Source organism: Drosophila yakuba, chromosome 2L, assembly GCF_016746365.2.
Source record: "Drosophila yakuba strain Tai18E2 chromosome 2L, Prin_Dyak_Tai18E2_2.1, whole genome shotgun sequence".
Taxonomy (NCBI): Eukaryota; Metazoa; Arthropoda; class Insecta; order Diptera; family Drosophilidae; genus Drosophila; species Drosophila yakuba.
The window spans coordinates 19,759,064-19,782,984 of record NC_052527.2 but is presented as its reverse complement, the minus strand read 5'-3'; the positions used below and the strand labels follow the sequence as shown (position 1 = coordinate 19,782,984).

Here is a 23,921-nt window from a genome sequence, read left to right as displayed (position 1 = left end):
CAACTTACTAATTGCGTACTTTTACTTAAAAAAAAAAGCCCATTTTATTTATAATTATAAATAGTCATATTTGGTTCTTGTTCAAATATACTAATAGATAGTAAACAATAGGTTCCTTCTATATCTTTCCGTAAGTCTGCAGCTTTTCCAGATACTCCGCATTTTGGCTCAGGTGGTTGAATATCAAGTTCGTATCCAGGACGTTTGTCCCAGGACCTCCATATTCCGCGGGCAGACTTTCGTAGCCAACCATTTCGCGGAGCTTGCTAAGATGTCGCCCGTCGTGGGTAAAGATCTTTAAAGCGACACATTTAGAGTTAACCAGTTGAAACCTCGGGTTAGTATTACCTTTTCCTTGAATTCCTTGTTCATGAAGGGCATAAACAAAGTGGAGGTTACGTGCATGAGGAAACCTCTTTGTATTATATGTACAATACGCTGACTGAAAGGCAGAACTCCGTTCTTTTCGTTCACCACCTTCATAAACGCTGGCGAAAATTGTCGCAGAAAATTTCGGGTTGTACTGGGAAGTAACAATCGAGATTACTATTAAATCTTGAATAAGAAAATGAAGGGTGATAAAATTGTTCAGATTATATCATTTGTCTTAGAAATGAAAATGAACTAAATAACTGGACTAAACTTATGACTGGATGATATTTTAAGAAACATTTGAAAACACAAATAAAAAAAGGGCCCAGCACCAATAACAATGTTAAAGATAAAATTTATCATAAATGCATAACAACTGTGTAAGAATAACCAGGAATAAAGAATTAAACTAAATTTATACGATATAACACACCCTTGGAGATCACAAATAACCGTAATCCCATTCTGTTGGACACGTGGCAGCAGCAAGAGCGACTCGAAGATCAGGTCGTCCATCTCGACGAGACTCTGCAGATAGTCGGGGTAGTCCCGGAACCCATCCACCGTCTTGAAGACCACCAGCACCCGTCCATTGCGATCCACCTGGGGCATTACGTAGCGACAGTGGGCGCCGTAAAAGAGCTGACGATAGTGCTCAATGGGGTGGCGGGCCACCCAGGTGGGATGGCGCATCTTGAACTCATAGTAGGCGTGTATGGCCTGGTAGGCCTTGATTGTGTCCCAGCGTGTGTAGTGCAGAAACTTGGTCAGTAGGGTGTCCTCGGTGCCCACACTTAGATCCTCGCACTCTGAAACAGTTTCGCCTGGGTGATCGAATAGAGGATTTCACACACACCATTTTTAGCTTACTCTCCACCAGTTGTCTGAGTTGCTTTATTTTGAAAATCTGCTCGGACGTGTGCTCGACTCGGGTGGTGAGGAAAAGCATTTTAGACTTCGAATTTTGAAAAAAATATCGTCCAAAGGTATTTTAGAATTTTGATCGATTGCTTTCAATATCCAGAAGTTTCACTTTTACCCAATTAATCCGCTAACGATCCGCACTCGAAGCGCAAACAACGCTCACTGACTAAAATATCCACGAAATGCGATTTGGTATAGATGTCTTATTTGCTTTATAACCGGCGCGTGCTTAAATTGCTAATGGTTCTAAATCGATCAGAAATATATACCTAGTTGTCAGCTTGAACTTGACTTCTTTGGTGCTTTATAGCTTTTAATATGAAATGTTATCCTTAAAAAAGTAAATCAAATTTAGAAATTAATTATATAATAATTATAATTACGAACTCCTCCATAAACGAATCTCTGACGTTTTAAACAGCATAACACAAAGCTTACGAATCCAAAGGCACTCAGACCGATGACCTCCACTGCTGCAAACGCCTTTTCTTTGCTGGAGTTATCAACTTGACCTGACCACGTATCTTAGCCACAATTCAATTAACCAGCAAGGCGGCCAGGCAAAGGAGCTGGGCGTTGAGAGAAAATCAAGTGGAAAAGCGGAAAAAGTAGTCAACACGCGAAAGGAAACTATAAGTACGATAATTGATGAAAGTGTCAGTTACACACGATGCTACGTGACTTAATAATGCCCCTTGTCTGCTCATAAAAGCGGTCACAACGTGTTGCTTCATCTACAGATCTATATAATGTTATGTTTGTATGTGATACTTTTCCATCCATATACATCATTAAGGTTATTTTTTTAAGTTTTTTTTTAAGTCAATTCTGAAATTCTAATTCTAAAATGTGACACTCCCACAAATACCCATACCGCTTAAATCTGCCTAGCATTCACTGTTATTTATAAGTGGCTTCATGTTTATCTACGTGCCAAAAATTTTTCCATTAACGGGTATCTGATAGTCAGGTTACTCGACTTAAGAAAAGTCTGTTTAATTTTTTGTGTGTAAAGTCTGAGTACTTTTCAAACGGGGCAGGTGTATGCCCATTAGAGAGGTTTTCCAAAGGCGCCTAGATAGTGACTTTCATCGAAATGTTGAAATTAACATTGATACCGGAATGGCAAATTAATTATAATGGTTTGGATATTGTGATGGCATTGTAACTGCTTACATTTGCACATATTCATATACGACTATGTATATTATTTTTAATTGGCTTAACGCAATATTTATATAACAGCGCTAATGTTTATAAATTTTATATTGTTAGTTGATTAGCAAGTTTCACAATTAGTTAAATATTAAATATGTTTTTAAAGCTAATTACTAACAAATGAATTTAAACCAATTTGAGATTTGACAATTTTATAACGTTTCGGTTGTCTGGAATGAAATTTGCATTTATTTCAATAATTTAACAAAACTTCCCACCCATGAAACTGCTAAAATTGGTCTCGCTTTTGATTTTTAGCATTTCATGTAATTCAAATTAGCCCTATACAAATGTTTCGCCAGTGACTTTTTGTAATAATTCGAAATCTATAAATAATGAATTTAATTTGAATGCTAAATAACAAACATTTGGGTTTTGCGGTTTGTTTTTGGCCAGTGAGTAGCGATTGTTTGCACGCAGATTAAATTGCGGTCACCTGGATTGCAGAGCTTATAATGGCAATGAAGTTGCACTTATTCACCAAAGAGCCATTCGTCTTATTAGGGAAGCCAATCAAGATCGGAAAAACTAGGAAATAAAGGTCTTATAAACAGCTTAACATTATTATGGTTACGCCATACACAAAATTAAGGAATTAATTTATATTGCTTGCAGCTTGGGACTAAGTGCGATTTTAAATATTTTATTTCTCAGCCAATAAGGGGATAGTTCTGAAAATTTTAGAGGAAGCGGAGTATTCCGCGTGCCTCAAAATAGCATTGAGAGAGGCATCAACATATCACATTGATGGCCACAAATCACAGTGCCTCTTGTAATGGTGATCCCAAAAACCAAATAAAAACAAGAGAGAACGCTATAGTCGAGTTCCCCGACTATCTGATACCCGTTACTCAGCTAGGGAAAGTGCGAAGGAGGTCTTCAACACTGACAGTTTTTGGCGGTTTGTGGGCGTTAGAGTAGGCGTGGCAAAAAGTTTTTTGGCAAATCGATAGAAATTTACAAGACTAATACAAAAATTTAAAAATATCAAAACATTTTTCAAAAGTGTGGGCGTGGCAGCTTTGGGCGGTTTGTGGGCGTTAGAGTGGGCGTGGCAAAAAGTTTTTTGGCAAATCGATAGAAATTTACAACACCAATACAAAAATGAAAAAATATCAAATTATTTTTCAAAAGTGTGGGCGTGGCAGGATTGGGCGGTTTGTGGGCGTTAGAGTGGGCGTGGCAGCATGATTCGACAAACTTGCGCTGCGTCTATGTCCCTGGAGTCTGTATGCTTAATCTCAACTTTCTAGATTTTGTAGTTCCTGAGATCTCGACGTTCATACGGACAGACAGACGTACAGACGGACGGACAGACGGACATGGCCAGATCGACTCGGCTATTGATCCTGATCAAGAATATATATACTTTATATGGTCGGAAACGCTTCCTTCTGCCTGTTACATACTTTTCAACGAATCTAGTATACCCTTTTACTCTACGAGGAACGGGTATAACAAGAGAGAATGCCATAGTTGATTTGCCCGACTATCAGATACCCGTTTCCCAGCTGGTGGAAGTGAGTACAAGAAAATTTCAAAATTTTTCAAAAGTGTGGGCGTGGCAGTATTGGGCGGTTAGTGGGAGTGAAAGTTGACATGTCAACATGGGTCAACTTGCGCTGGATGCATTCTTAATCTCAACTTTCTATCTTTTAAAGTTTCTGAGATCTCGACTCTCATAGGGACGGAGCGACTCCGCTTTTAATCCTGATCAGAGATATGTAAATGTACTTTATATGGTCGAGGACGCTTCCTTTTGCATGTTACATACTGTTCAACGAATCTAGTATACCCTTATACTCTTCGAGCAACCGGTATAAAAATGCTTCATCCTAGAGGAAAAACTCCCAGAATACAGAACAAATTACAAGTGTTGTAAAGTGTCATTTTTCAACAGGACGCGCGGGCAATGTAGAAATAATCATAATGGCACAGAGCATATTTGAGGAGAAATCTTGTAGAAACAATAGCAGGGAGCTCACAAAAAAAGGCAGCAAAAGAGAAAACAAGAAAAATGTGAGGAAATTTCGCTGGCACAAGAAAGGTCCGAAAAGTAAAAAAAATCGAAGAAAAAACTAAACCAAATTCCAATTTGTCAGGAATTTGTTCAATTTTAGTTATTCGGTGGCCGGGGACCGCATAAGTGGAAGTGGACCTCCCCGAAGGTCCACTCAACTCCTCACTCGATCACCATCTGCATGTCCCACACGTGCCGCCATGCAAAACCCATAAGCATAAGGGGACCACCACCATCACCATCACCAGCACCACCACAACCACCGCCCACAGGCCATTAAAGAGCTGCCACGACAAATCGCACACATTTAACACGCACACTGAACCAAGGGGGTTTGAAGGGACCGAAGGACCCCTGTGGGGGAAAAAACTGCATACTTAACAGGCCCACAAAAAACCAGCAGGGAAAACAGCTGGTCGCAATGGCTCAAACAACGTCGACAACTGGCCAACTCAAAGGACAATCGCTAGTGATGGGTTGCATAGGTAAACAATGTTCTAACGTCCCAGAATTTCATATGCCAGCTTAGATGTAGAGTATATTATTTGTGATGCTCGGCTTACTTGATATTTCAGATTCTAGAGCAATTTAATGTTCATTTGAAATATTCATTAATTTTATTTGCTCTCATATTTTAATATGAGTGTTCTTTAAATATATTATCTGTAAATATCTAATAGAAGTCCATTTAAAAATGGCTTTTCCCAATTCCAAATAAAATCGTATCATTTTTATTTGAATAGTTTAGTACCAACTCACATCCCATCGCTAACATGGTTTTCCTCCGCCTGCGGCCTTTCCTAATGATATTTGTATACCGCTGCAGTCATGTGCAATCGTTGGACCCGAAAACCTAAACTACATAAATGGGCTTAAAGAACTCATTCGAAGACTGCTTTCCCGCTTTTCACAGTGACTGTAGCTTGCCAATTTTATCGCTGTGGGTATAAGAAATGAGCAAAGTTGAAGCTCGCGGCTTGGTAAACCTGGTGTTATTTGGTCGTTTTCATTTTAATTTCTTTTATTGGCAATAAGCGCTGTCTACTGGCGATAAGCTGGGAAAATGATTGCTTAGATTTATGCTAAGTGCTGGGCGACGACGATGGCCAATGGCGATTTTTTATTGCCCAGGAATGGGCAGATATTTACCTTGATAAATATTTGCAATAACAAACAAAAATTTCAACGAAAAAAAAGAAAAGCACTCAATGGTTGTTGTTTTCGTGAAATGTTTTTCAGGGGGCAACGAAGAGGGAGATTTTTGTTATTTCCACTCCCCCAGCTGCATCATATTCCCCAAATCCCAAAACCGACTCCCCTATGGATTTGTGGCTGTGGGGCTTACGAAATCTGCCTGCGCTGGAGCTTCGAGAGTTTTAATTGAATTTTGAGTGGTGTATTTAGGGATTTGTTATTTATAATAGGAAGAGCACACAGCCGGGGGTCCAAGGAAAATGGCACTGGCAAAGTCCGATGAAGTGTGCAGCGTGATGAAAACGTACGGTGGCACTTCCACAGTATTACATTTCAATTTGTATAAAAACGTGAAGCCGAAAAATGGCATTTAGATATGCATATATAGCAAATGATTGCTAACATAAAATATTTATTTATTTCAGCCTTTGTGAATTCCAACGTTAATTTGCAGATTACAACTATTGATTAGCAATATACAAATTGTAGCAGCTACCCATCCAAAATTGAATAGTTTGAAGTGTGAAAGTGATTTCATCCAAACAATAAGAGCTCAACTGCCAGGTATTCATAATTAGACGCATCCAGGTAAAATAAACTGAAATAATTTCAATTTTGCGGCGATGTGTAAGGTTTGCCAAATCGAGTCCTGCATCCTTGAAATGTTGGTAAAGATCCTTATTTGCCAATCTCATCATTGAGAGTTATGTGTGACTTTTATTCGCAGTGACTTAAAACGAAATATATAGGAGAATTGAAAAGCATGGCTAAATAATTTTGAAGAAAAGTCCCAGAAATATCGTTATCTTCTATTTAAAAAACGCGTTTTAATATTAGGTTGTAAAACGCATTTTCCTTAAGCTTTTCTTAGTTTTCCAAAACTAATTAATGATTTACTGCAATGCTTTAAATTGCTTGGCATCAACTTCCGTTTGCATTTAAAAGGAGAATAAAATGGTACATTTTTTACTTGCCAGAAACAAATGGTTGAGTATTATTGTTTGGATCTCAACGCAAATTGTGTTATAAAAAGCAATTTGTTAGCGCCATAAAAGCTTGACCCCGTCAATTTTTTTTCCAATTCCGTTCGCTGTTTTTTACAGTGGACCAATTTGAAGAGCAATATGTGTGGGTCGGATCGAAGCAGATGTTTTGGCACCCCAATCATCGGGAATCAAACCGACCAACTGGTTTTCTATAGTAATACATGTGAATGCGTCTCCCTGCTTCTCGGTGGAATTCACAGCAGCTATTTATTTTGGCCAACATTTGCGGCACATGTCGCCTGTGGAGTGGATATGGCTTTGTTTTCCTTTTTACGACTGTGAGTGCATTTGTTGTTCATTTCATTTAAATTACCCTGTGGCTGACCTCCTTGTCACAACATGTCGGTGGAGGCATTCCACAATCAAGTGCTCATTGTGGGTTTTTTTCCCCAAGTTTTCCATTTTTTTTATTGGGCTTTTTGTGGTTTTTTAATCAAGCTGTAGGTAAACAAATTTTGGCTAGCCAATTGTTGTATTTCGATTGCAATTAAAAAGGGAAAAATGAAATAGAGAATTCATTGATGATGCAACCAACAAGAAATGGTGTACAAACGACTAGCAATATATTAAATTTCAAACTACATAGTTACAAATTCGACTTCTTATTAGTTTTAATTTGAAAGAAATACTGATGGGTAAACTGTTCAATAAATTAACACCCTCCAATAATTAAGGTATGATATAAAACGTATTGATATTGAACAGATGAGGGATTGTTGAATATATTTAAGCCGTTTAAGTTATTAAACATGTATTTCTTTGATGCTGTTTATCACTTACTTGCCAACCATCGCAAATAAAAGACCCCAACATGTATATACGACTATGCATGTACACGGCACTTAAAAGTTATGACATATTCTTTGGCTCAACACACTCAAATGTGTGGAAACTCATGAGTATTATACATTTTACGATTGCGTTATATGTCTGCTAAAGTATGTAAAATTATTATTTGTCTGGTTGTCTCTGTGTGCTTGCATACTTTGTACTTATTTCAGTCAGTCAGATAAAAAAAAATACAAAAAAAGATGTACGGCGTTTTATTATATTTAAATTACACAAAGCATTAAATATAATTCACTCACCACGCTCCATTTACTAAGGCTATGTGAAGGCGAAGGCACACACGAAGGCATTACTGTCTGCGCACATAAGTATGCAACAACAAAATCGCTGTAATACTTTTTCATCAATTATATGATGCGCAAAAATATATATGCTGAGATTTACAATATCAAACATGGCTAACACAGACACAAGCACTGCCAGAGCCTTGGCAACACACACATAGCACACTCACAAAAACGAATATATGCCGACATGCTCTAGATGGCAAGCGCGTCATACTTTACTACTTACTAAATCCATTACAAAGTATTTACGTAGAAAATTGCTTTATATCTCTGCATATCTCTCAGTCGACGTCATCGTCGTTGTTATATCCCTGCGATTCTGTGTGTGTATGTGTGTAAGAATGTAGAAGCTCCGATAGGACGAAAAAAAGAACTTAAGTACGTGGGAATAATAGTAGAGGAAAAAATCTTTTTAGTTGCGTCGCACTCCCTGGGAAAACTCAACCAAGAAACTCCCAAGGTAGTCGACATTTCTACCCCGCAGCCCGCCGAGTCCCCTTCCACAGTTTGAAGGCGAAAAGGCTGTGTGCAGCAATTTATGCGTTTTTTTCTTAAATGTCAGTGGCAAATAAGAAAATATTAAAATAGATTTGTGCACTCTGAACGCAAAGACAATGGCTTGCCATTTACACTGAGAGTTCCCTTAAAGCATTGTACTGTTAGTTAAGGTTTAATACAACAATGCACTTAGTTTTTAAAAACATTATTAGATGTGTCTCAAAGTACCTTACTCCTTCTTATAAGTGATTACAAAACTCTTAGAATTTCTATGGTTTATTTTGTTTATTTTATGGCTATACTTTTAAAATGTTCCAAGAATTCCTATATACTCGTATAACATCCCTTCTGGTAGAAATATTTTTTCCAGTTTGACGAGTCCTCTGATGATTTCCATTGCCAAGATGTTGACGGTAAATCACAACCAGCTTCCCTCTATCTCAGCCAGCATGCAGTCATAAAAAATGAAGAAAAAAGCATACCAAAAGCCAAAGTAGTAGGTTGCTGGCAGCGGAGTGTGAGCGTAAGTGTGTGTAATTCATAGCGGATTTGCTTGCCGAGGGAATTATTCATGCGCACTTGATTGTGCACACAACAATGGAGCTGATCGTAATCAGTGTCTCATCATCATCGCAAACTACTGTAGCAGCGGTCAAGAAATATTTCCCTACTGTGATTATCTGATGATAAATATACTGTAGGATTTAGAACAGTATCTGAAAAGCAGAGCTAGTTTCTTTAAAAAAATTTAATTCTTCTTAAGAGTTTCCCATGAGTCGCCTTCTTCTTTAAACAGATACTTCGGGCTCTAATCTCACCCAAACAACAATAAAAATAAGTAAAACGAAATAACATATAACAAATAAATTTGTCGTGCAGCGGTGCAAAAAGGCAAAAGCTGCCTTGAATTGCACTACGAATCACTCTAGCGTGCTATCAATTACTGTGGCAAGTGTTGCACGTGCCACCGACACCGATCCGGTTGGTAGTCCTCTCCAACTTGTCCCACTCCTCATCCTTCCTCCTGGCACCTTGTAGGTCCTCGTCCTTTCATCTAGCCTGAACAGCTTGCTCATCTCATTGTGTTCCTTGGCATTTGCTCGCTGGCTTTCTATTCCAATTTTTCGCTTTACAATGCCCTGTATTAGGCGGCTAAAGGAGTATGATTTACTTTATTCACAGAATATTTTTTAGATCTGAACAGGAAGCCTGCAAAATTTATAGAAGAATAGTTCATTCTATGCTGAATAAAACTCTCTCACTTAAGAATTCGGGCGTGGATATTTAAATCGTTCCTTTTAATGCCACAGCCATTCGTATATTGAAATCTTCCCAGCTTTTGCTATGAAAATGTGTAAATAATCTTCGATTGATGGGTATCCCGTGGTCAAGTCACTAGAGGAGATGTATCTTTTGGTTTCCTTTTCTAATTTCTCGCCGTACTTCGGTCGTTGTCTTGGCTGCACTAGTCCAGCGTTCTGTAAGTGGGATGAACATCGCTGCATTTTCTTGACAATTTCTTAGCTTTTTTCTGCTGATGTTCCCTTCTTTTTGAGTGCTTTCAATTGTTGCACAATTTTTTAATTTGCTGCGTGGCTAAAGAAATAAAAGAGTTGCGTTGCACAGGGAATTTTAATCTAAAGTGGGTGGCTTACGAATCTGCCCGTAAAATTGTAAAACTTCAACATTTAACGATTTTGCAATATAGGTTTTAATAATTGACGCCCGCCAAGCCAATTTAAACGACATCTGGACACGAAGTCCCTGATATTTTAATATATGCATTCAATTAACCACAAATGAGCACACAGTTTTCACATATTTAGGCCGCACTCGAATGCCAAACAACGTCATAATAACTCAACTGGCCACAAAACAAACTTCACATCTCGTTTGTGTGCGTGTAATGCATTCGAATTTCAAGGCTCTTGAGTAAATTGCAATTTAATTTTATACAATTTGCCGTAAGCCGAAATGCTTAATTTGTATTGAAGCATAATGTCCTTAGGTGTACTAATCCCCAATGCTGGTGCCATTATAATTCAAAATAAGCCAAACATCAAAGGCAGTTTGTCAAGGTAACACAACAATGCTTGAATACCCTTAAGGGTTGTCTCAATACTAATAAGAGAACATATGCTTTTTATTCAAGAACATTTATTTTACACTTTAAAAGAGTCAAATGCCATGTCAGTTCAGATAGCAAACTTAGCCACAGCTATAGTAGAAGCCACCGCTCGCATAAAATGCCAAAATCTAATAAGCATTAAATTGCAACCTGCATTGGCACAGAGAGGATACGAAAGATGACAACCAGTTGCAATTACAATGTAATTATAAGCGACAGACGGAGAAGGTTTTAAATTTTATATGTGCCGGGCCATTGCATTGCCTGGATCTGGATCTCCGACCGGGATTAGAGTGCATGAGGATGCGTTGCATTTAAGCAGCAGCTTATGCCATAAACATGGGATATGGGATGGCTCTCAATGTCTGCCATAAAACGACGCTTGAAGTGTGGCACGTAATTGCTCGACCCTTTGTCCCTTCTGCTCTTTCATGATTTTAATTAGTATTAAGACTCTAAGTCCGTGTTTTGATTCTTTAAGCGCTTTCCACGTGCGCTCGGTAAATGTAAACTAAACCGGAGTCTTAGCCGACACAGATATCCGGAGATGTTTGGCAATCAAAACTTGGTAGTAGCTGTAAATTAATTTCCTGGCCGGCTAATGCAGCAATTGCAGTTTCCAGCCTCAATTATCGCAAACTTGCTGCAGTGCATAAATTTTGATTCGCACACCGGTCGAATCCAGAAATTGATGATTAATTTTGTGTGGTGTGCAGTTCCATATCAGTTGGCTTCTAGGAGCACAAATCTTATGTGGTATACATGCAAGACCTCTGTTATGATTGGCTTAATTTATGGTTTTAAAATTTTGCATTATCGAAGTTGTAAAACTCAACATTGATATTAAAGAACTCGTAGTATTTCGATTGAAATGACGCCAAAGTAAAGACGCGAAGAACAAGACTCCCATCCCCATGTACCAATTGATAAAAACATGGCTCTCAAAACGCCCAGATCATTAAAAAACAGAATGTGTGACGTTTTGTCAGGCATAATAATAAAATTACAATTGCAGCTCGGCGACAAACAATGCGGATGAAAATGTGCCAAATCAGCGCAAAAAACTGTGGGGCGTCTCCCAAGGAAATGTCAAATCAAATTTATTGACTTTCATTGTTCGTCGAAATGGAGGCAGTGACTCCAGCTGGCGGCCCAGGCTCATTGAAATGTGAAAAGCCAATGACAGGGGACGAAGGGCTAACAATGTGCACCTTTTTTTTTATTATTTTCTGTCGCAGGATCCTCTGGCTGGATTCGACTCGTGGCACTTGTCGATTTGTCCTGCACATTTCCCATTCCCAATCCGTGTTTGTGCGCGATTAAAGCGCCGCTTAGCACGTTTGAATGCCTTCCATCCGATTTTACCTCCGCAATTTCGGATTCCCTGAGACAATCAGTAGAGCTTTCTTCTAAGTCCCCCTGCAGTATTACGAATTACACGCTGAGAAATACAAAGTATAAATATAATCCCCTTTAAAAATCTGCATACAATTGGCACCAAACATACTTGTAACTTAAAAATAATAGCGTTTAATATTATAAAAATATAAAATTAGTGTTAATAAGATCGAGTAGCTGGAATTTATAAAAAATTCCATTTGGAATATATTGCTTTAGCATTTAACTTTTTATTTCTAATTTTAAATGTTTTCGTTTTCAGTGTTTTCGCACAACTGCACACAATGCCTGCTGGCAGAGCTATAAAAATCATATCATTCCTTTTATTGCAAGGGGTTTAGTTTTCTGCAGCTACGTCTATAGCCGACTTTCTTTGTGCCCAGCTAAGTTTGACAATTATTTGCATTGTTCAGTGAAGTCGTTTGTTCAACATGCACATGAATCGGTAACTACAACATAAGTGAGTCCCTAGTTATAGTTCACAAGCGGACAAGTTGGGTTTGTTAGGCAGACCGATTCTATTGTGCACTGTCCATTGAATTTGTCGGCTGGGAGAATAGAGCCAATTCTGCAAAGGACAAAAAATGGAAGAGCGATGTAAAGGAGTAGTCTTTGATTCCGCGAACAGGGATATTTATCCTTGGTGTGTCATAAGTAGGTCACGAATGCGGAGGATATCTTAATTAATATTAGAGATATTAGATAATGAAAAAATAATTTCAAAAATTTGCATAAACAATTAAGACGCTATAAATTAAGTGTCTGAAATATAAGTTACCCGTAAGTCACCTAGAGGAATGGCGAAGATGCAAGCAACCTAGCGGCGGTTTGTGATCCTGATCAAGAATATGTAAACTTTTTATGCATATTTCTGCCTTTTTAACGAATCTAGTCCACTTTAGTCGTATACGAGAATGTGCACCGTTATTTGGATTACACTTTACTATCATTTGGAAACTCATTTTAAAGCTGACATCTTACACGTCAGAGATGACCCATTCGTCAGACATAGCCAAGCTCATTTTCAAGCACTTATCTATACGATATACATATATCAGTTAGAGAAGCAACAGTTCTTGCATTTTTCAAAAAATCACTTTATAATGTGGACTGCTGTCTGGCTCTACAACCAATTTTCCTCACACGAATATGCAAAATAAATGTTCTTCGTTTGACCCGAATGCCTGTTGCCTTTGTCATTTGAAATTCCGTCCAGGATGAGAGCGGCCTGTTGCCGAAAAACGGAGCGAGTTCTTTCAGACACAAATTTTTTTGGAGCCCCGCCTTTTTAAATGGCTCTTTCCGGTTCTGGTTCCGGTTGCGTTACGTTTGACTTGCCTGCACGTAAATTTCGTGCCATTTTGCGGAAGAAAATTCTGGGCTGTTCTCCACGCTAACTCGCTCAACTGCTTCACTCATGTCGGCGGTAAATTTTAGTACAATGCATATATAATCTTTTTCACTTATCTTTGCATAGTTTCCTTTTGCTGCAGCCCAGAAACTTTTTACGGTCTGAGGCTAAAAGTAGCGTCATACATTTCCAGCACCCCCCACTCTCCACCCCCCAAGTACTGGAGATTCGCGGCGCGTTGAGAGCTATGTAATGAATGAAAAGTTGGCAGGGAGTTGCGAAAGGTTGCAAAAGGTTGCGGTTGCTTCTATTCCGGCAGAAACTGAAAAAGGTGCGCAGGCATCGCAATTTTTGCTGAATGGCTTGCTTTAGTTCTTTTTTAGTTGTCGACAATCTTGTGACAGATTTATGGGTTAATTATTGTGAATGGCGCTGCGGAACTAGGAATAGAAAACAAGGAGAGAACTAAAATCTTATTTGCTTGATTACACTCATGTAGCACTGAAAATCTTGTTAGTCAGATATTAATCAAGTTTCGGAATTAAGTCACAAATTTAAATAAAATGTGCCAAAATTCGATATCTTGTTAGTGGTAAGATGTTTTTAATTAGTTTTACTATTGTATAAAGTATGGATGCTGTTATATTTGTTCCTTAGATTATCTGATATCAATTTTCAAAAATGGAGATACAGCCAATTAAAATTGCACTAGATGAGGAAATGGCTGGTTTTTTTAAGCAACCCCCTGGAGAGGATGGCAGTACCGAGGCCTATGATCTTCATATGGGAATCTTGGAGTTGAGTGTTAGTCTTGGTAACTTTACCCACGATGTCGAAAAATCTGTACATTTCATAGCCGAAAGCAATAAGCCCTTGAACAGTTCCTTTGAGTTGGTATTCCTCAATGATTTTCGGATGCAATTCGAACGGTTGCAACGAGGAAAGGATCCAGAGGAAAGAACTCTTCACGAGACTCGGGGGGACTTGTTTATGCGCCTCTATAAGGAACTGGTGGATATAGAGCCGGATGAGATACAGCGATGCGAGTACCTAAAACTGTTCTATGATCTATTCGATTCCGTTCAACCAAAACTAAACGGACTTCAAGAGCCATTTACTTATCGCATGGAACTTATCGATCGTATGCATGGCCAGGTTCAAAGCATACTGGAACGACTTGGTCGAACTCCAGATGCTAAAGAAATATCCTCCGACTCCGAAATGAATATTTATTTGGAATCGAAAAGGTTTCGAAATGAAGTTAACACCCAAAGCTTACCTATGATTGTGGGCTTGAATAAGGAAATATGTTATCAGGACAAAGAACTCAAGTTACGCAATGTGCATCATGAAATATTACATGTGGAAGGTTATAGATTAATTGAAAGTTATACTAAAATAATTTCCTTCCCTTTAATGGGCATCAGAATTGATGACGGATTTACTGTGGTTACTTATAAAAAAGAAAGATCTGAACCAAGAGACACGTCCGCAAAACCGAAAACTTTCAAAAATGGTTTGAAAGTGGAAATGATCTCACCTAATTTTCATGAAAACAATATTTCTATTGCCTCAGAGTATTTGGCTAACATTTCTTTTATCGATCAGGTTCTTTTAGCTGTATATGATTATATTAATTGTGAAGAAACTGCCTCCTCCATGGGACCAGTGGAAAATTCTATTCGCATTTTGGATAGCTGCTCTGACAATCATTTTGTACTCGTTTCTTCAGCTGTTTGTAATGAAAAAGTTTTGAAGAGTGCTAATGAACATGCAATGTATACAAAGGAAGAACTTTATGATGGCACAGATAAAATGAATGATACATTTCCCAAAGAAATAGAGGTATCTAAAAGTTGTTTAGCTAAAGACGAAAGCTTAGATCGGAGGGATGTTGAGAATATTATTCCATTTACCTTTGAACAAAATCTAATTGGTCATAAAACAATTTCATTTTCTATGAGTTGTGTAGATAAACATGTTGTATCATGTAGAGTGAAAAAGAACATTTCTGGCAACGCATCGTATAGCACTTTTACTGATGATCTTAAGAAAAAAAATGATTATTGTGACCCTTCAAATATTTCAGAAAAATCTAAATCGCGTACCTCCATAAACTCGGAGTTCAAGCTGTATGATTCTAATATTAGTCCTAAAAGTGCTCAACCTCTTCCTTATAATACTAGTGCTACTTGTTCAATGAATAGTTTATATAAAGGAGCATTTAAAATTCCTATAGGAGTTCATTCTTGTAAGTCTTCTCAAGCTGCTCTCAAAAATATTACTGGTAAATTATTCGTAAACAAATTTGATAAACATACTCAAAGCAATCTTAAAAAGATGAAGGATTTATTTGTAGATTACAAAAATAAACTGGTGGCAATGAACGAAGTAGTTGAAAAACAAATGCTGGCTACAGAAATAAAATGTCAAGCATTTTTTGAATCCGAAGAAATGGATGCAACTGTATTGTCAAAGCCGGAGGATCAGAGTTTGAATCAACTAAGACAAGCAGTAAGTGATATAAAAATAAATATCTTGAAAGAAGTGGATAAGTCCCTGGAACTGACCCTTTATAATTCTTCTCACATACTATTGAAAAAACCGTCCAAAGAATCAACTAAGAATGAGACGAAAAACTACGGTCGAAATTCCAGATTTACAGACGGGCTTCGATTGCAATATCCAAGAGCTCTTTCCCGTGTTACTTGTAGACCTTGTAAGTCTAATAACACCCCAGTGAGTACAAAAAAGGCGACATCAAATCTATGTCCGAGAAAAAAAATTGATAAGTCCTTGCCAAAATCTTATAAAAATAATCAAGCAGTTGCATTACATAAGAAAGTGGTCAAATGTGATAATGATCCAAACGACATTAACTGCAAGAACAGCCCCTTTGTTAAAAGTGCTCTGAGATTGAAGGCAACACCAGTAATATCTGAACAATATTTAGCTAGAGAGGATAGTGAGACCATGATTGAACCGATAATAAGTGAAATTAAACAATCGGTTGGAGAATTCAAGCAGAGCGTTATAAAAGTGGAAGATTCAAACTGCTTGCATGTTGAAAGCAGCAGAAATGAAGATATTGCAGATTTATTTGCAGACCCAAAAGATTTAAGTTTATCAACTCAAAATTTAAACATTGATATTTGTGAGGAGTGTTGTGATCCGGATAATTTTGAAAAGATTTCACCGATTTTAAGTCGAGTTAAAGTAAACGTTTTAAATGAAAAGGATAATGTTTACATGTTTAAAGATAGAAAAAGCAGACAAAAGATCTGTTCAGATTGGGTTGAAAATTCGGATGAATTAAGCTCATCTTCTTGTAAATTAAGAATTGATGTATGTACGGAAGGTTGCGATTTAAGAAATAACACAGAGAATTTAAATGAATTCGGTGTCGAGGAAAATATTTCACCAGCATTAAGTCAAATTACCCAAACGAGTAATCTTGTTAGGCAGCAAGTTTTAAAGAAGATGGATAAGCTTCTGTCCGATATTTCCGGGATAAATATTCCTATAAAAAATGAAGAAGATTCCCTCATGTTAGATGAGAGGCGTAGTGGAGGTTCGAAAGAACTTAATCCATCTTCATGTAATTTAAGCACTAATATCTTGGAGGGATTCTCCGATATAAGTCAAAGGTTAACTTCAGGTCACCAACCCGATGATCAAGACAAACTTTCACCGATATTAGGTCAAATTACGAAAACAGTTAGTAATGTCAAGATCAACATTTTAAATGAAGTGGTTAAATCTTTGTCGGAAATAACCTTAAGAAGTGTTTCTGCCGTTTTACAGAATCGCAAATCTAATGAATATTTAAGTAAGCAGCAACAAAACCAGGAATTAAATTATACAACAGATGACGGTACTTTGTTTGGTTTGTCTGAGGAAAATGTGGTTAAGGTAAATCCTTTAAAGAATGTTGAATCATCTTTATCTAAATCGACTTTAAAAAATCCTTCTGATGCTATTCTTGGAAAACCGCTCTCGAGAAATGTAAAACACATGTCTGAGACTTCAGAATTATGCGAATGCTCTGAAACACAGCTGTCAAGTAAAAACAGTAATCAAATTCTTTATTTATGTAAGAATTGTAGTGTGAAGGTAAACTATTCAAAGGAGGAGGATAAATACATTGCTGAAGGTTTTAGTATAAATAAAAGAAAATGCAAAGTGACTGAGAGGAATGATTGGATTACTTATAAGGCTACTTCTGCAGAGTGGTGTAGAAAACCTAGGCCCAAATGGCACCATCAACGTTATGTTATTGCCGCCCCTCGCGTTATAGTTAAGTCCTTTAAATCGAACCCTGCATATGAATGGCCCCCTGAAGATCCAAATGGTCCTGATTTATATGAGCAACTGGATCAATTCATTGAGATCACGGGCCAAAAAAAATATTGTGCAGACGGTGATCTAATTACCGCATCGATACAACATCGGTTAAGTCAGGTTCTAAAACGTATCATAAGAAAAGCGCCTAAAGATATGAACTTCCCCGATTTGATGACTATTGTGGGGAAAGCTAAGTTGGAACAGTTGCTAACTAGAAAGGAACAAACTGCATATGATTCCTTGCGGTGGCAATCGCGGGATAAAGGTAATCACGATTTATCTGCAGAGGGTCTATTCACTGATGCTCTCCATGGAATGATGGGCTACGGATCGCCACATTTGAAGGTATCCCCATTAACAGGAAGACTTCTATTGCGTTCACCCCAGCATCAGAAGAATATAAGTGAGTCCTATCTGCTGTTGACCATCGGCTACTTGGGATACTGTTATCGGGAGCTAAAAGAACATCATGTCATGCTTGCCGAACAGGGTGAAACTGCTGTTGCTCTCGGAAAATGTCTACAAAAGTATTTACTTAATTTCCACCAATTTTATGATGTACAGAAAAGGAATCCCTGCTCACTGCTTGCCTTGTATCGCAGAACTCGAAATTTTCAGTGGCAATTCGAGTGGTTATTAGAGGTGTTTAACAATGTTCAGAAAGCAAAGTCTGTTGTGGTCTCCCTTTATGAGGAATCAAGCCGAAGAATCGGATTTCAAAGGAACTTACTTCTCAAATGGCTAAGAGTTATAATTCAACCATTTATATTTAATCTCCACCAATGGCTTCGGAACGGTCGACTGCCTTCTACTAATCTCGATAAGTTTCTCATAGAACAAACTAAATCTTTAAAGATAGATGAATTTTGGCAAAAACGCTACCGGATCACAGAGTTTTTCTGTGGTATTTTTGACCTTCAGTTAAATGAAATTCTGATAAGTGTAGGCAAAACTTTGGAATACTCAGATAAGTATTTGTCCATTAACCTTGAAACTTGTCTGCCTAGAAACGAACTTCGTAGCATGTTGTTTGAGACATTGGATCAGTTTTTTCGGCATGGCGATCAGGAACCACTCTACCATTTTGTTAGAAAGCTGCACTTGGAAGTATCCAGCAAGGTCCTAAAACAGCTTCGGAAGATTAGGACCAATCCGGAGCACCTGTTTTCTGAGCTCCATAAGTACATAATGCTTTCGGATCTTAAGTTTACCAATGAGTTCCTTTATATGTTCGAGCCCATCCTTGGTGATACCGAGAGTTCCTTCAATATACGACTTTTTAACGAAATGAAAGATAAAATTTTGCACAATCCAGTTCCGGACATCTATATAGATAAGAGCCAGTCGGAGGGATCCAGGTGTTGGTCAATGCTTATACTCCGATGGAAGATGCCGGTCCATTGGAAAGCTTTACTCGGCGGGGAATCCAAGGAGTACGAGGCTATATTCACCGCAATGTGGAGATTCCACTATGTTTACTATGTGCTCTGTGAAAGAATACATAGGCAACAGATGCAGTTTCGCAATCGTATTGCATTTAAAAGCTTTGAAGACCTTAATGACACATTCAAATGTTTTTCCAAGTTGATAAACGCCTGTATGCGCTTGATGAATGTACTAAGGGAGTATTTTTTGGACTATTTATTGGAGCCAGCATTCGCGAGACTTTTGTTGGCCTGCAAGCACGCAAATACCGTCGACCAATTACTGGACGCCAATAGACAATATTTGAGGACCATCATGCTGGGGTCCCTGCAAACAAAAAATCTACGAAAACCCCATCAATATCTGGAGCGACTTTATGATCTCATACTTAAGCTTGATGATAAGCAGCAAAAGTTCTTAAGACTAAGTCAAATTTCAGTGGACTATGTGATAAAAGTTCGCGTAAACAAACCACAAAGCATAGTTTCCAACTATTACAGGGAACGAATTCTGCAGTTTCGTTGGACCTGTCAAAACTACTCGGATGTAATAAATGAGATGAGAGATCAATTTGATTCGGCAATGATAAGCTTTTTATTTAGTCTTCACTTAGCTGATGAGGACTCATTGAGGAGGCTAGCCAAAAGATTGGACCCCGAGCGCTATTATATGGAAAAGGATAATAGATTGGGTCTGGTACAATTTTTTGAGTTTAGGAGGAAAAACAAAAAATCACCTAAAACTACTTATATTGTTTGATAATTTTATATTTCAATATCTTCTATTTATTACTGGCTTTTGTAAAATGTGCACATGATGTCACCTTGGTCGCTAAATTAACTTAATAAATCTTTGTAAATTGTATAAAAAGCTTTTTTATTGATTTCGCCGCTTATATGTGTTTCAATGTTGTATTTTATAAATCTTCTTGAATTGCAGCATATATTTATAACATCTTCAGAATAGCAATAGAAAAAATAAGTTCTTTGTCAGCATTGACATTGTCAATCACGTTTAACTCCTTGCTCAGGAAATAATTCGCTTAGCAAAAAGAATGCGAGATAAACTTTTTTAAACGCACCTCCTAAAAATAAATGGGATTTTAATTGAAAATTACGAATCGACTTAGCAATGTTTGCATTGTGCAGCAACTGGAAAAGCCTTTTGTTATGCAAATTTTCCTTATATTGTGGTCCCGTGTGAATAGAAACAGAAAGGGAGAGACAATCCAAGCGACTGGAGGTTCATTTAAATTAAAGAAAATAATGGAAAATTTACTTTTTGACTTAGGCTTTGGCCAAATGGAATTTCCAAAGCTGGACGAGTTGGGATTTGGCCTCCTAAGAATTGTAATTGCTCTGCGAAAATTAAATCATATTTGTTTCTTCACTTTTCATATTTTTATGAACAAGTTAAGCCAACACTTTTCTAACAGCTCTCATCTGCATAACTTAATTTTCGGAGAATCCGCATTCGAATATCTTTGCGCTCAAATCTCGACCAAAGAAATGAACAATGGCGAAAGGATGGCCCAGTCTTGAGCTCTTTTGTTATCTGACAAACACAGCTGGCAGTCATCTCAGCCAGTTCTCCACATATCAGCGACTGAGCTGAATGAATTATAAAGCACAGCCGCCCTCACAAAAAAAAAAAACGAATTTCAAGAAGATAATTGAGCCCAGGCAAAAGGCATTTAATAAACTTGATTGGCATGACAGGAACGAGTGACACTTTGGAGAAGGTTAGCAAGGTCCTGACTTATGTCGCTTTTCACAAAAAAGTTAACCGGGTGACTTGCGACTTCCACGACTGATGATTAGGGAAATTAATTTCATAGGAAATTGCTTGCTTCCGATGCGTTTTGGTTGATAAACGAACAATTTATTATGTGTGTGGATGTGTGGGCTACGTTTCTTTTTATACTCTCAACACAATACACCAACGAGCTAAGTGTTCAACAATTTTTAATCTACTTTTTATATTTGCTTTATAACTGAATGTTAGTTTATTTCAGTTGCTAAATTTTATATGTGTACCTATTTTGACATTTTGATTAGACATTGCTTTCGTTTATTAGGTAGTAGTTTATACAATACGCAATAAAGAATATTAGTTAAATACTCCTACCTAATTGAAAGCAACACATTTTTATTTTTCATATTAAATATTGTCTTATTAAATATAGTATTATTTTCAAATTACATCTAGTTATAATGTAGGATCTATAATTGAGCGTAATTGTTGTCTTGTCTTTTGTATTTCCTGCAATGTTCTTAATAACTTGCAAACCGATCCCAAACAACGATTTTATTGTCGTGCGTCACTTCAAATGAAACTATAAAATTTATTATTATGCCCGTTGACATACTTAAACTGTTCTAGGCAATATATTTCATTACGAAATTGCCATTCTGGCTTACAACATCTCTCCGCACCCCAGTCAATATTATTGACAATTTGTTGTCAGTTTTTCTCGCCCAAACACGGAGCAATTTATGTGGCCGGGTATGGGGCTTTATGAAATACTTCTCATTACTGGGGGTCCGTGGAGGGAGGGTAGAAATGGTCAGCGGCCGATGGCTGAAACATATTCGAACTATTTTCATTTCAATTGCAAACGGTTTGGCGCAGAGAAATCAATTGAATTGCCATTTCACATATGAAATGGTCATTTGTCAATGGACAACAATTGGAGGGCGTGGTCGCAGCTGGTTTGGATGGTGGATACTGCATGCGGTCAGTCAAAATGGCCGCATAAATATGTCCTTCTTGTCCCGACTGTGAGAACGATCCTCTGGCATTCTCCCATCATTCCCACTCCCCAGTTCCATGGCTAAATTGTTGGTCGTTATTAAATTTCCGCTGCGTTGAGTTCTCATTTCCGTTCCAATGGCCAATGCAGCTGACCGTCGTTGAATGCTCAACGCATGTTGACCTGGGACATAGATATATGCACATACATAGCCGTACCCAAACACACACACACACGTGCGTTATATAAATATTTTCGGTTCTAGATGGATAAACAATAGAGGGTTGGCCGTTCGCATCGAATGCGTAATATTCGATTATTGTTTTTATTATAATTTTTAAGGGCCTGCACAATAATTCCCATTTATCCCGTTTTTGTGGCGATCAACAATTGATTCTACAATTGAAATCCATGTTAGTATATGTATATATACATACGTACACGCGGCTTTTTAGCCAAATTGAAACTAATTGAAATATGTGGATTGCACGAAGCAGCGAGAAGAGGAAAGTGGGCAGAACTTTAGCCATAAATTTCAATAAAACTGCATTTTTGGTATTTTCCCTTATTCCATTTGTAGTTTTACTGTTCGTGTGTGTCTTAAATGTTTCATTGGCAATACGTTTATGCAGTGACCTCATTTGTTGTTGTTTCGTCAGAATAAATTTTGCATTACGTTTTATTTGTGTTCATGCAATCATTAATGCTTGTATAAAAAAATGTGCTCTTATATAATAATAAGACTGCTTTATTAGATGGTAAACTGCTTAAGAGTTTGGTTACCCTTAAAGACCATTAAATGTTAGGCGTTTTAATGAAAATATAATGCAATGCCCATCAAAGGGGCTCCCTTCGTTGTATCCCAGGGGTCTTCTTTAATGGTTGGCTTTCCTTTGTGGCCAAAAAAGAAGAAATAAATAACAAAATTATTCAAAATTATGGGTCAACTCTCCCCAACTCTTTCCCAATTCTGACTTAACCCTGGTGCGCGTGAACGTCTTATTTCCCGCCTTTATACTTTTATACTTATCCGAGTTTTTATCCATCTTCTGCCGTTATAAAGTAAAATCTTAGAAAATGCATTAAAAGGGCGCCAAGTATATATTAAAATTTCCGTGCGAGTGAAAAAGCAAGCTTAGGCAATTTTATTATTATTATTTCACCGACTAAACAAAGCCAGTTAATGGCTTCAGCTGCCGGACAATGGTTGTTTATTTATGCCCTGCGCTAATGGACAGCGCGGAATCGCTGAAAGAGTTTGCTTTGGTGGATATTATTTATTATCGCTGCCACCGCTGTGAACAATAGATGTAATATTTATTCATTTACCTATTGATTTATGGCCTGGCATTTAAATCAAACTCAAGGCAAGAATGCTTAACATTTTATCAATTTGATAAGCCTATTTATTATGATGTTTTCACATTTCACCGCTGAAGTGGCGTCGTCCCCGCTTGATAAAATTTATGCCTTTACTGACCACAAAAGATTCATCTTCATTTCATCTGTCCAAGCCTGTCCTACAAAGGCTCGCCCCTTCTCGTATCGCCCTGCCACCCATGCTTGATTAGTTGATGACACTTTGTGCGAAAGACTGAACTCTGAAATTGCCTTGCATATGGTTCCGAGCACTTAAACGTGCACTTAAAAATGTACTTTGCTGGCTTTTTACCCATTGTGATTAAATATGATGAAATATGATCATAAGGTGCTACTTGACACAACTAACATGACTAATAAACATAAATAAATTAAAATATTAAGCACATTAAGAAATAGAGGAAATGTTGGATAAATTGCATTCTGATAGTTTAATGCAATTCATTTAACATTCCTTTATATATTATAGGTATATATTATTATATATTATTTTGATTTAAGAATTTTTCTACGCTTAAAATAAATAATTCTTACATTAATTTTTTGATGGAAATCCTTTAGCTTTTCGCTGAGTGATTGTGTGTTCATATGTGTGTGCATCCCTTTCCATATCTTTCCCAGGGCGATATGTCTCCCTCTGTGCTGCTTGTGGCTAATTTGATAAATATGCACGCGTTTATTCAAATCAATCAGAGTCAGGCGCCGACGAGAACTGCTGGAGGAACCTCCTCGCTT

At 37.6% G+C, this 23,921-nt stretch overlaps 3 protein-coding genes across 3 annotated transcripts; 1 reads left to right on the top strand and 2 right to left on the bottom strand.

Annotated features, from left to right (window-relative positions):
- Nucleotides 1-47: 47 nt before the first annotated feature.
- On the bottom strand, nucleotides 48-1,617 carry LOC6528974. Its single transcript, XM_002089970.3, has 4 exons — nucleotides 1,243-1,617; nucleotides 806-1,181; nucleotides 349-523; nucleotides 48-295 (listed from the first exon to the last, which is right to left on the bottom strand). The coding sequence occupies exons 1-4, from the start codon at nucleotides 1,319-1,321 to the stop codon at nucleotides 119-121; spliced, it is 807 nt and encodes a 268-aa protein (XP_002090006.1). The 5' UTR covers nucleotides 1,322-1,617; the 3' UTR covers nucleotides 48-118.
- A 4,488-nt stretch (nucleotides 1,618-6,105) lies between these two features.
- LOC26535840 lies at nucleotides 6,106-6,501 on the bottom strand. The gene has a single exon (XM_015199182.3). The coding sequence runs from the start codon at nucleotides 6,424-6,426 to the stop codon at nucleotides 6,190-6,192; it is 237 nt and encodes a 78-aa protein (XP_015054668.1). The 5' UTR covers nucleotides 6,427-6,501; the 3' UTR covers nucleotides 6,106-6,189.
- Nucleotides 6,502-13,770: 7,269 nt separating this feature from the next.
- LOC6528973 lies at nucleotides 13,771-19,918 on the top strand. Its single transcript, XM_002089969.3, has 2 exons — nucleotides 13,771-13,877; nucleotides 13,943-19,918. The coding sequence occupies exon 2, from the start codon at nucleotides 13,967-13,969 to the stop codon at nucleotides 19,811-19,813; it is 5,847 nt and encodes a 1,948-aa protein (XP_002090005.1). The 5' UTR covers nucleotides 13,771-13,877; nucleotides 13,943-13,966; the 3' UTR covers nucleotides 19,814-19,918.
- Nucleotides 19,919-23,921: the final 4,003 nt, after the last annotated feature.

What these genes read in the sequence shown, in the direction of transcription:
- LOC6528974 (XM_002089970.3), bottom strand. Translation starts at nt 1,321, where the DNA reads ATGCTTTTCCTCACCACCCGAGTCGAGCACACGTCCGAGCAGATTTTC. An exon ending in ACTCAGACAACTGGTGGAGA is followed by an intron (nt 1,182 to 1,242) that starts GTAAGCTAAAAA and finishes AAACTGTTTCAG; the next exon opens with AGTGCGAGGATCTAAGTGTG. An exon ending in ACAAGGAATTCAAGGAAAAG is followed by an intron (nt 296 to 348) that starts GTAATACTAACC and finishes GTCGCTTTAAAG; the next exon opens with ATCTTTACCCACGACGGGCG.
- LOC26535840 (XM_015199182.3), bottom strand. Translation starts at nt 6,426, where the DNA reads ATGATGAGATTGGCAAATAAGGATCTTTACCAACATTTCAAGGATGCA.
- LOC6528973 (XM_002089969.3), top strand. Translation starts at nt 13,967, where the DNA reads ATGGAGATACAGCCAATTAAAATTGCACTAGATGAGGAAATGGCTGGT.